Raw genomic sequence first — 12,980 nt, forward strand, 5'->3', positions numbered from 1 at the left:
TGCTCAGTATTTCTGGGTACGGGAAAACATATGTTACACCCTCCTTCCCCCCCTCACTTTTCAACAGTGCAGCAGGGTCAGTATCTGAGGACTGAGATGTCATGTTGGGGTGAGAGGTCCAGAACTCATTATTTCTGCATAAGTTTGCTCAGCAAGGCAAGTCCTTCACAGAAAACTCTTGCAATATTGGAAAAGAAAAAAGCAAAATAAGTACTTTAAGGGTTTAGGGTCCTTTTAGCACGACTACCTGCTAGAGGGCCTTCCCATTAAGATCTTCTGAGAAAAGAATTATGCATGTTCAGAACACCATAGTGAAGAAGACTACATCTACACTGGCTTGAGTTGCTCTTTAGACTGTGGCCAGTCAGATGTTGCGGACTGATTTGTGGCCAGTAAAGAGCAATATACTGTATATGGGAAGGGGTGCGAAAGGGGAACCAACTGACCCCAAGTTTATGTAAACTATTTATCCTTTAAACAAGAATAATATACAAACATAACAAAAATGGTTTCAATAACATACATTTGAAACACTCAGCACATAGTGTATTTGTGGCTTCTTTATTAGAGATTTATTTGTATATAACAAAAATGTTTTTTTTTTTTTTAATCACAATTTCCCAAGTAAGTAATGTCCATACAAACATGCATAAAACATGCATACATTACTCTTGCATTCATATCTGAAGGTGTAGTAATCTATGAAGAGTATTAAAATGTAAACTAAGTGATATTATGCATAGGTAACATAATTAGCTACTAGCAAAACAATATTGCACTCAAGAACTTTTCTGGCACATTTTAGACAAACTAACCAAACACTTCTTTTCTTCGTATACTGCCTTGGGGCTGAACACAGGAGGTAATCCTCCATCCACGCCAACAGTGTGGATGCCAGTGATATGGATGGAGGAATTTCACCTCCCAGCTGATTGTGATTGTATCTGACAGGATGCAGACTGTTCAACTGACAGTTTTACATCTGATGCCTTTGATTGCTCAATTTACTTTTTTAAAGTTGGATACTGCACACAGGGTCCCCAAGGGCTGATAGAAAAAAAAAAAATGAACTTCTAGTCAGTTTGCACATCAACCTTAGCACTGAAATTTTACATGGCATGGCATTGGATTTTCATAGACCATGACTTTACAAATCTTATAACCAATGAAATAAGCATAGTGCAAACAGTCAAGAACTAGCTACATCTGCCATCCATCTGATTTTTATATTGGGTCTGCAATTAATAATTTTTGTTTAATTACATACATCACATCTGGCACGCCCCCAAGCTGAAAATAACCTATATGGTCTTCAACACTGTACAGGCAGTGACAGAAAAGAAAGGAAAAGAGGCCTTAAAAATGCCGAAGCCCCACCAAGTAATTAATCTTTTTTTTAAAAAAAAAAAAAAGTTTTCCTATCCCACACTCTTAGAAAATATAAAAGAAAAACCTCAGCGAAAACCATTTTTTGTTTAAGGTAGAGTGCGTGAATATTAGATCATCTCTTATTTCTCAGTATTTTTTTTATTTCTACGTTATAATGAATACAATTACATTATAGTGTATTATGTTTAACAGAATTGCTTACATAATATCACTATTTAATGCCATTGTTAATAGTTATAACATGCCAGCATAATATGCATGCATTAAAAAAAAATAATAGTATAACTGCTATTACAATTTGTCTATTTAAACTGTGAAAAATATGTCATTGTTGTCTTTACCACAAAATACTATAAAAAAAAAAAAATATGCAAAAAGATGTGCTAGTAATGGTGGTGAATAAAGTAGTATGTTTGTACTTTAGCTCATTACAGTTTATGAAGCCAATTATTAAAATAAAACGTTTTTTTGACATTTGCTTTATTAGCTAAGCAGCCGGTACAGGAATACAAGTATATTCTACAAGCAGAAATGTCTATAAAATTTAGCTGCAATATAACGGAGTTTTAGAAAACACACATACTTTGTAATGAGTTACACAGGTACCGATGTTGGGTTTGAGTAATTAGGTCAATTGTTAAACAGTGTGGCTGACTTTTTTTTGTTTACAAATTTGCATACAATGGAACAACCTGTATTCATTTCTATACACTTGCACATTATGACCACATAATGCAGTTTGTGCCTCTGTTGATCACTATGGGTACCTCATTACCAAGTATAATGTAAATGTACTGGATGGTTACACTATAGAGCAGCTGGCCACATTCCACCCATCAAACATTTTTTTCAGAGATGATGGCTGTACAAACATGCACATTTGCGTGAAGAATAACGTGTATGTCTGTACCCAAGGAGTGGGAGGAGAGAAGCATTCGGGCATCAACTTATTTCAGAGGAAAAAACAGTCTGCTGAAAAGTTTGTTCAAATGAACATTTCTTCCTTCTATATGCAGGCACCTTCAGATCGAAGATTTAAACCTATCCTATGCTGAAAGACCAATATATCTTACAACAAATTGGAGATGAATACAATACAATTACAAGTTTTCCAGACATTTGCAGATGTCAGGTGAAGTATAATACAAGTATGGCATCAATAAATTGGAAGAGTTGAAGAGGCACATAGTGTTTATAATAAAGATGTTTTTCCAAGCGAAAGAATATTTAAGGAACCATGCATAGAATACATAAAAGAATCAATACACAACATATACGTTCCTGTTCTCTGTACACCAACGAATCCTGAAGCATAAGACACAAAGCTTAATCTTATGTGAATAACATCAAAGAAATGTTACAGATGAACAAGAGTTTGATGGAGAACACATCTGACTTTTTTCAATTTTAAGGCATCTGAAACAAATACATTATTAATGTTTTAGAAAACCTTCATACATTTATGATTCCAACTAAGTGTTTAACTATTTTCGTAGATACTCTAATTTTTAACTCTTAGGGGTCTGTTAAAGTTCCCACCCAAGAATCATACAACTAAGGTCCAAGATTCACAGAATTCTCTTATTGGATTTGATTGGAAATAAATGGGTTAAAGTTGTGTGAATCTTACGTGAAGACATTTATAAATTAACCTTTTAATATTAACATTTAAATGTAGGATATAAAATTTGATGTTACCAAGGATTTAAAGTGGAACTTCAATTCAATTTTTTTTTTTGTACATATTTCATTTTCCACCCCTCTTCTTGAACAAAAAAAAAAAAAAAAATGTGCCAAGCTGCAGTTACCCTCTCCATGCTCCAGTGCGGTCTTCAGCTTCCGCCTCCATCCAGTAATACCAATCCGCTGTCAGCAGGAAGGTCAGTCTGCTCATTTCCTGTAATTCCAGCCTGTTGCTGTCGCCCCCAACCCCCAGGGGTGTGTCATCATGCAGTCTGGGCTCACAGGACTCCAGGACTGAGCTCGTTACATGAGTGCTATTTAGTCTAGGAGCAATGGCTGACCCTCACTCTGCTGAGGAGGAAGACCTGTGACATCACTGGACCTACTAGAAAAACTGCAGGAATGGTTTTTTTCAAATTGTTTTAAAATTATATGCAGTTTTAGATATAAAATGAAAGCTAAGCTTGGGAAAACTAATATCTTATGACAAGGTATAATTTAAACAGGCGATAAAGCTGAATTGTGTCCTGTCAGTGTGAAACCCAACTCCAGTCAAAGTTTTCTCTCTTTGGAGTAATGGATTAAGTTTCCATTAAGTAAGTTTTTATTGCAATCAGTGACCCTATGGTGTCACTCCACCTCACTCTTTTCTTGTGGTAGCAGAACACAAGATGAGGTTACCAGGATTGCAGAGGACACCGATAGTAATAATAACCAAAAAAAAAACACAACAGTTTGTCCATAGGCATTTCCAAGGTTTGAAAGGCACAAAAAAGTTAAATAGTGCCCTGGTGAATGGAAATATATCAAGGGAAGAGAAGTTCAGGCAATATCTTGCCCATGTAGTCATAACAAAAAAATAGCTTTTCTTTTATTTTATCCCTTAAAAAGCTGGTTGTAAAGGCTCAAGGCTTTTTACCTTCATGCATTCTATGCATGAAGGTAAAAAAAACCTTGTGTTCAGCAGTGTCCCCCAGCTCTTCCTAAAACTTACCTGAGCCTCATCCCAATCCAGCGATGTACACGAGAGCCTCAGTTGTTCCGGGTTCCTCTTGCCTCATTGGCTGACACATCATCGGTAGCCAATGGCTCTTGCATTTGTCAATCACAGCCAGTGAGCCAGGGGCAGGGCCGAGCCATGCTCCATATGTGAATGGACACACACAGAGCAGCGGGAGCAAGCCTGCTCAGGTGCCCCCCATAGCAAGCGGTTTGGGGCCAGGAGCACCAGTGAGGCACCCGAGAAGAGGAGGATCGAGGCTGCTCTGTGCACAACAATTGCACAGAGCAGGTAAGTATGACTTTTTTTTTCTTTTAAATAACAAAGTCTTTAATATTACTTAAAAGGATAAGTTCACCTTTGGGAACACGTTACATGTTCCATCCTTTAGGGTGGCACATGTAGCATGTTCCCATAGCTGCAGCAGCACCCGCAACTACCCTTTCTCTGACAGACAGTACGGGGAGAAATTTCCCCGTACTACCTGTCCGATTTGATAACAGCACGGCCGTGTGGAGCTCCACCCACATGACCACGTTAGAGTTCTGTGAATGAGTGTCTACAAGTCCCGGCAGCCTTGTAGACTGTTGGCTTGTAGTTTTCAGTGAACTACCACGGCACTGTGGAGAGCCGTGGTAGTTCACTGAAGCTTCCTGTCACTATATCTGCTTGACCGTACGGCAAGCAGATATTCTGACAGGTCTGCAAGAGACCTGCATGGCAACAACAATCTACTGATCGGTGGTGCAATCCTTTCCAAGTTCCTTTGGACAAAAATAATGCATGTTTTTACCTGCAAAAAAAAAAGTGCATTTATATATTTTTTTTTAAAAGGTGAACTTATCCTTTAAGCAGGCAGGTATAAACATGCTATGGATGAACTGTACACAGTGATTTAGAGTAGTAGTAAACTTCTTTAATAATTTTACCTACAGGTACGCTTATAATAAAGCATACCTGTAGGCAAAATAATATCTATTAAACGTGAACCGTTTAGGAGATATTAGCCCTTTCTTATAGCCGATGCATGCGCTCTGAAGGAACAGCATACCCAGAGCTTGCGAACCCGGAAGAAAGACCGGGTGAAGATGGAAGCCCCGGGAAGCAGTGAGAGCGCTCCGCTGGAGAGCTTCGTTTCAATGTAAGTCCTTCATAATGTGCTAGTATGCAGCACATTACACCTTTACCTTGCAGCGTATGATTTTTAATTTTCTTTTCTTTAATGCAGCTTACTACCGCTTTAAAAAAAGGATAGAGATTCATAGATTTCAGCTATTCCATTCATGTGCACTATTTGACTTGATAATTCCCAAGTTTTGGTGTGGAAGTGGGCTTCTCAACATCCTGCTCCAATAAGATGGAAATTTATATCCAATAACAATGTCGCTATTCCCCCGTGATTGATTTTATCTGCAGTGCAAGGGACTCCCCTGCAACTGAAGACCATAACAACAATCAAATTGGAACACTTTAGTAGGGTTTTTTTTATTCCGAAGACAATTATGTTCTCCTCTAAGAATGGTCTTGGGGGTTTGATATAGAAAATGTGGCACCTAATGTGGGCCTCTGACGAGGAGGCTCAAGTTTATCAGTATTATTATCAAAGTAAAAACCTTCCCTTACATACTGTATGACTATTATAAACACCTGTTCAGGAGAAAGAGTTTGGACTTGTGTGCAGCAAGTTGTTTTTACATAAACATTCATGGAAAATGGTCAATCCACATGTTTTAAAAGAAAATTGCATGGTTTGAATCTTAAGTGCAATGTTTAGCTTTTTGGTAATATTATACATTATATAAGACATGAGTTGTAAATGTATTACATGGTTATAACTTATACTGTATGTAAGTTGGTCCAATTGACTGTAAGACTTTACTTTTTCTTGGCACAAAAACGAAGAACATTACTACATGGATGGCATTCTGCCTAAACCTCTTAAAGGATAAGTTCACCTTTGAAAGCATGTTACATGTTCCACCCGTTTTTAGGGTGGAACATGTAATGTGTTCCCAATGCTGCAGCCACCGCCCGAACCATCTCCCTCCCTGTGATAGCAGTATGGGGAGATGTTCCCTGTAGTAGCTGTCACTTTTTGAATAGAGCGTGGCCGTGCAGGACTCTGCCCACACGGCCACATCATTCAAAGAGTTTTGTGAATGAATGAAAAACAAGCCCTGACAGGCTTAGCGGCTGTCAGCATGTAGTTCTCAATGAACAACCAGGGTGCTGTGGAGCGCCGTTGTAGTTAATTGATTCTTCCTGTCAGTATCTGACAGGTCTGCAGGAGAGTTGCTGATCGCTAATGCAATGGTTTACAGGCTCCTGCAGCCAAAAATAATAAATGCACATTTTTTACCTGCAACAGAATGTGCATTTATTATTTTTGTTAAAAAGGTGATCGTATCCTTTCAGCTTACTTAACTTTATAGGAATAATCACCTAGCAGAGGTTCTTACTTGTCCCCAATGGAGACATTTCACAGCATATCCTATTCTAATGGAGTCACAGATCACAGTAAAAACCTTACAAGGGTTCTATCCCTAGACTGGAGTTTCACTTTATGGTGTTATTTTACACTCCAAGCTGAAGGAACGAAAATATGGCTAGATTGGTATTGCTAAACTGTAAAAATAAATTCTTATATACAATTTAAGGTTTTTGATGATACTCTATAAAATCTAGAAGCCATACAAATGCATAGCACCACAGTGGGCACTATAATCCAGTAAATTAATGTATAGTATTTGTTATTTCAGTCTATGCTGGTCCAAGTAATGTTTTTTGTTGCATCATACTACATTAAAAACCATGGAAAGATAATGCTCATATGAAACTTGTATCCAGCCATCCTGATCTGTATCGTAGCGTCGAAAAACTTCCGTCAATCTCTGAAAAGGAAAAGAATAAAATTGGTCATGGTCACATTTATGACAATACCTCCAGAAAATGCATGTTCCTAAGACTATTAAGAACTTAAAGCATATATAAAACCTAAAAACAAACATTTAATACTTTGCAGCTTACCAGTCCTTAGATGTTGTGGATGCATTCGTTTTCTTTTTTTTTTTTTTATGATTCTCTTAATTTCACCTAATGATCATGCATCAAGTCCCTGCCCTCGTGTGATGATGCTTTTGATTTGGACTTTTATTATTTTTCTTGCATTATATTTATGCTGGACTATTCACTATTGTCACTTTTATATATATTTATAATCACCATTCTCGCTATTGCTTGGCGAGACACTTTATTGAATATTGTTCATGTTAGAGCTTAATCATATGCGTTTCACTTCCGTTTTAGTCACTTTATTTGCTCATTTATGTGTTGACAATGAGATCATGTGCATCACATAGCTATCACATAGCATCCTGGTCGCTCAAAGCGGCTGGTTACCGCGATCACCTGTGTCCGGTGAACACAGCGAGAGCAGTGTGCTCACACTGCGTGCCCCAGGGGGACACACTAGTGTGCATGTGATAAATGACGTATGGGTATGTCGCTTGTCCACAGCAAATGTACTGTGGGTGGGTGGGAACTGGTTAAGCAGGTTAGGAATAGATATAGACACCTGTTGAATATTAAAAAAAAAAAATAGACTATTATAAGCATAAGCTGCAAGCTTGTACTCCTGATGATGAATACATATGAAATGTATATCACACTTTAATCTGTGTTTAGAAATGGTTCTAATGAAATATTGGAGATTAAGCATCCCTGTTTTGTTCCATTACAGAAAGTAAAATGACGATGAGAGCAGGCCATGAATCCTAACTAGGGCTGATGGTTAGCAAAGAGCACTAATAATAAGTATTCTTTGTTCTGAGACCATAATAAAAAAGGTATATAAACTCATACTGTAAGTCTATGGTATTATACGCATGTCAGGACTAAATAAGGGCTTCCCTTTCCACTCACAAGACTGTATTAGGAACTGCCAGGAGGCTGGCACTTCTAGACATATTTGATGGGACTGCACGATGGCAACCACATACTGTAAAGTGATTGAAAAGTTCCTACTAACATTGTTTGGGAGTATAACCTACTCCAGTCCAGTCACATGATCCTACAGCTCCGGCTCAGGGAATCCTTGACAACTGAGATTGTGACATCTATATGCTCCCATGGCACAGCTGCTGTTGGCACTCTCCCCTGCAGCAGATGCTTACTGACACAGGGGAGCCAGAGCTACGAGGTCACATGACCATCTAGAAAGAAAATATGCAAGTGTATACATCCGTTTTATACAAGTAGGATAGGTAGGAGAGGTGAGGTAACATTTTTAAGAATGGTTAAGCTGGTCATACTACTTCACCAGGAACCAGCCAAATTTCAATCCATGTATGGACACTGTGGTTATACAGTAGTTGATCTACCAACATTTCAATGCAACTCACCTGCAGGACAGTGCAGCACTGAATGAAATCATCAAAGGCAACTTGACCTCTTTTCTGCCTGTCAAATTTGCGAATGAGAATATCATAAAATTGGTCCGTCAAGCGATACCCTGCTTAAGAGAAAACACAGAGAAGATTAAATCAGATGTATGAAATGGCCACAAAAACAACTGTTTTAATAAGGTTGTCTGCATTATGCAAATACTTGCTATATGGTGTTAATAAACAACAACCCCAAGTACACATACTAGGTTTATTTTTAAAGGGTTCACTGAAAAAGGTTCCCAATAAGTCTTTTAGTTTGATTAGCCCAAGTGTCATTGGGCAACATTTGCCAGTTGTACCACAGGCGCATTTATTATATTTATAATAGGAGGAATGTGCACCATGCTAATGTGGCAACTGGTGATTGTCATTGAATGTCAGAGACGCAGCAAACTATCAAACAGCTTTAAAGACAACTGGCAAATATGCAAGTGTGAGCGATGCATAATACTCGTTGAGTTGTTTTTACACAGTTTCAACACTAGGACTCCTAACTTAAAGGATAGGTTCACCTTTGGGAGCATGTTACATGTTCCACTAGTATTTAGGATGGAACATGTAACATGTTCCCACTCCTGCAGCAGCTGCCCGCTTCAATGCCTCTAGTGACAGCAATCACGGGATCTTCTCCCCCCCGTTAGCCATCATTTAAATAAAAAAAAATAAAAAAAGCGCTCTACCCACCTAGCCGCATCATTCATTCAGACTTCTGTGAATGGGAAACTACAAGTACCGAAAAGTCTTTGTGGCTTTCGGCTTGTAGTTCTCAATGAACTACCATGGCGCTGTTGGAGTGCTCTGGTAGTTCACTGTCTCTTCCTGCAAGTGTGTATCTGTGTGCCCATATCAGGTATGAGCAGACAGATACACTGACAAGTCTGCAGGAGTCCTGCATGGCACCCACGATCTGCTGTTCACAGGTGCAATGCTTTACATGCTCCAAGGTAAAAGTAATAAAAATGTTATATATATATATTTATTTTACCTGCAAAAAGATGTGCAATTGAAGGAGTATCAAATCAAATGACACCGCTGATCAAATTAGAGAAAAAGAGAAAAAAAACAAATATTGAACAAACAGCTTGATCCCTGTGTCCAGCACTAACCAGACAGACACACTGGGTATAAGGGCTGGTATCCCTATAGCAAGGGAAAAAGATTGGCATGCAGTCCTCCCTTCAAGACCGCAGAACTTTTTCCAAAGCACTGGGAGAAAGGGGGCTTATGCGCACTCAACCTGCCTATCATGAAGGGGGCATATAGGTGGCTACCCCCTCCTTGATGAAATGGGACCACTAACCAGTTCATCCTGTAGTCCACACAGGCCAATACCAAATATGATTTTATATATATATATATATATATATATATATATATATATATATATATATATATATATATATATATATATATATATATAGAGAGAGAGATACTCTCTATAGAGAGAGAAATATATGTATGTGTGTAATGTAGTTGCTCATGTCTGGACTATGCAAAAATATGTGTCAGTGAGGACACTGGGAACTTTCAGGAGCCTCCTTACAGCATTTAAAATTGTGGCATTCATCTTCATTGCTCAACCTAGATTAGAGCGCTAAGGAGAAGGGGCTCATGCTACTACTCTGAGATTCCATTATGGACATAACTAGAACCGGGCAGCAAAATATCAGTAACATTTACAGTAATAAACCTATTTTTTTTATGCAGCAATTTGTGTACAGCCACATGCATGGTGAACTGTGAATGGCGACTTGAATTTTAATTGGCTTCCCTATCTGGGAATACGCTTGGCCCACTCATACCAAACTTTGTATGCAACAAATTACATCTTAACCACTTCCTGTCCGGACACTTTTACCCTCTTCCTGTCCAGGGCAATTTTCAGCTTTCAGCGCTATCACACTTTGAATGACAATTGCACGGTCATGCAACACTGTACCCATATGAATTTTTTACCATTTTTTTGAGACAGATAAAGATTTATTTTGGTGGTATTTATTCACCGCTGGGATTTTTATTTTTTTTACTATGTAAATGAAAAAGTCCAAAAATTTTGAAAAAAAGTGTTTTTTTTAAAAAAAATTTTGCAAATAAATAATATTTCATCATAAATCTTGGCCAAAATTTATTCCGTTATTTTTTTTTTAGTAAAAAAAAAAAAAATCCAAATTAGTTTATAACTAAAAATTATAATTTTTAAACATTTTTTTTACATTTTCTATTTTATTATTTTTATATTATTTTTTATTTTACATACTGTCACCCTAGCAGTACAGTGTCACCATGGTGACACTGTACTACTTGTGGGGGGTGATGAAGATTTTTTTTTTTTTTTTTTTACACCGATTGCTTTTACACCCATATAGGATGTAAAAGCAATCATTTCTCTTTCACAGATTTCACACGTAGTAAGCAATGATGTCACAAGTGACATCTTGCTTACTACTTTGCATGTGATCACTGATTCGCCAATCAGTGATCACATGATCGGGACCTCGTACAGAGGTCCCGTCCAACGATCGGTGTTTCACTGTGTCCGGAGGACACAGCGGGCACCGGATCGCGGTGGTGCGCGCTCCCAGGGAGCGCGCACAGCTAGAAAAGGCGGGTGCCGTTTAGGAACGGCAACCCGCCCCTAGACTGCCACCGCCCTGCCGTTTATAAACAGCAGGCGGACGGCAAGAGGTTAACTCTCCATCTTAAAATCCTCATCTCTTTCTGGTCCCCCGTCAAGCTATCCCAGATATATCTATCCGAAAAATTACGGCTATAAAAAGGACTACATTGCCAAAACTTCTCTACCTGTTCTGCACTCTTCCTACCCGTCCCATATTTCACATTGAAAGACTTTCAGAAATACAGTTGTGTCCAAAATTATTCAACCCCCACTGAAATTGAGTGTTTTGGCCAGTTTGACATTGCTTTTGATCATTCAGTCATCTTGCTTACATTTACATTAAAGAGGCACTTGTAGGTCAGACAAATATAACATAACAGTTATAATGAAATAACCACAAATGTCTTTTCTGTGCTCACAGCATTATCAGTTTTATTCAACCCCCAAGTGACATTCAATCTTAGTACTTAGTACAGCATCCTTTTACAGTTATAACAGCTTTTAAACGTGAAGCATAGCTTGACACAAGTGTCTTGCAGCGATCTACGGGTATCTTCGCCCATTCTTCATGGGCAAAGGCCTCCAGTTCAGTCACATTCTTAGGCTTGCGCACTGCAACTGCTTTCTTTAAGTCCCACCAGAGGTTCTCAATCGGATTTAAGTCTGGTGACTGCGATGGCCACTCCAAAATGTTCCAGCCTTTCCTCTGCAACCATGCTCTAGTGGACTTGGAGGTATGCTTGGGATCATTGTCCTGTTGAAAGGTCCAACGTCTCCCAAGCCTCAGGTGTGTGACGGACTGCATCACGTTTCCATCCAATATCTCCTGGTACTGAAGAGAATTCATGGTACCTTGCACACGCTGAAGCTTCCCTGTACCTGCAGAAGCAAAACAGCCCCAAAGCATGATTGACCCTCCACCATGCTTCACAGTAGGCAAGGTGTTCTTTTCATCATAGGCCTTGTTCTTCCTCCTCCAAACATAGCGTTGATCCATGGGCCCAAACAGTTCTAATTTTGTTTCATCAGTCCACAGAACACTATCCCACAACTTTTGTGGTTTGTCCACATGGCTTTTGGCATACTGCAGTCGACTCTTCTTATTCTTTGGAGACAGCAAGGGGGTACGCCTGGGAGTTCTGGCACGGAGGCCTTCATTACGCAGTGTGCGTCTTATTGTCTGGGCTGAAACTTCTGTACCCACATCTGACAAATCTTTTCTCAGTTCCTCAGCAGTCACACGGGGACTTCTCTCCACTCTACGCTTCAGGTAGCGCACAGCAGTCGAAGTCAGCATCTTCTTTCTGCCACGACCAGGTAGCGTTTCAACAGTGCCCTTTGCCTTGAATTTGCGAATGATGCTTCCTAAGGTGTCTCTTGGTATGTTTAACATCTTTGCAATCTTCTTATAGCCATTGCCCTTCCTGTGAAGAGAAATCACCTCTTCTCTTGTCTTCCTGGACCATTCTCTTGCCTTCACCATGTTTGTAACCACACCAGTAAATGTCTAGAAGGAGCTGAGTATCACAGTCATTTTAAAGCTGCCTAATTGGTGCTTATTATGCTTGATTGCTGCTCGGTGACATCCACAGGTGTTTTCAATACCTGATGGAAAGCACCTGTATGAACCTCTGTTCTTCAGAGTGGTAGTCTTTAAGGGGTTGAATAATTGTGGCAATGAAGAAACCACATAAGAACCATTTACTACTGTATTACATAAACAATTGATGTCATTTTAGTTGCATTTGGGTAGTTACAACGTCCTTGTAGGATTTGATTCTGAATACAATTCCAAATGTACACTATAGTCCCTAAACCCCTTTACAGCATTGGGGGTTGAATAATT

General features: G+C 39.0%; 1 protein-coding gene across 2 annotated transcripts in view; it reads right to left on the reverse strand.

Annotated features, from left to right (window-relative positions):
* Positions 1–542: 542 nt before the first annotated feature.
* The window catches only part of PDCD6 (programmed cell death 6), a 58,975-nt gene continuing 46,537 nt past the window's right edge, over positions 543–12,980 (reverse strand). Inside the window, exons 5-6 of one of the 2 annotated variants that reach the window (XM_089654520.1) lie at positions 8,473–8,585; positions 543–6,963 (exon numbers count right to left, since the gene is read on the reverse strand). In XM_089654520.1, coding sequence (XP_089510646.1) covers positions 6,865–6,963; positions 8,473–8,585 — 212 coding nt within the window. In that variant the 3' untranslated portion in view covers positions 543–6,864. The remainder of the gene's footprint in view (positions 6,964–8,472; positions 8,586–12,980) is intronic. The other variant, XM_089654521.1, reaches the window with a different exon arrangement.

This window comes from Staurois parvus, unplaced genomic scaffold, assembly GCF_062004578.1.
Source record: "Staurois parvus isolate SC_StPar_1 unplaced genomic scaffold, SC_StPar_1.0 ptg000772l, whole genome shotgun sequence".
NCBI classification, from domain to species: Eukaryota; Metazoa; Chordata; class Amphibia; order Anura; family Ranidae; genus Staurois; species Staurois parvus.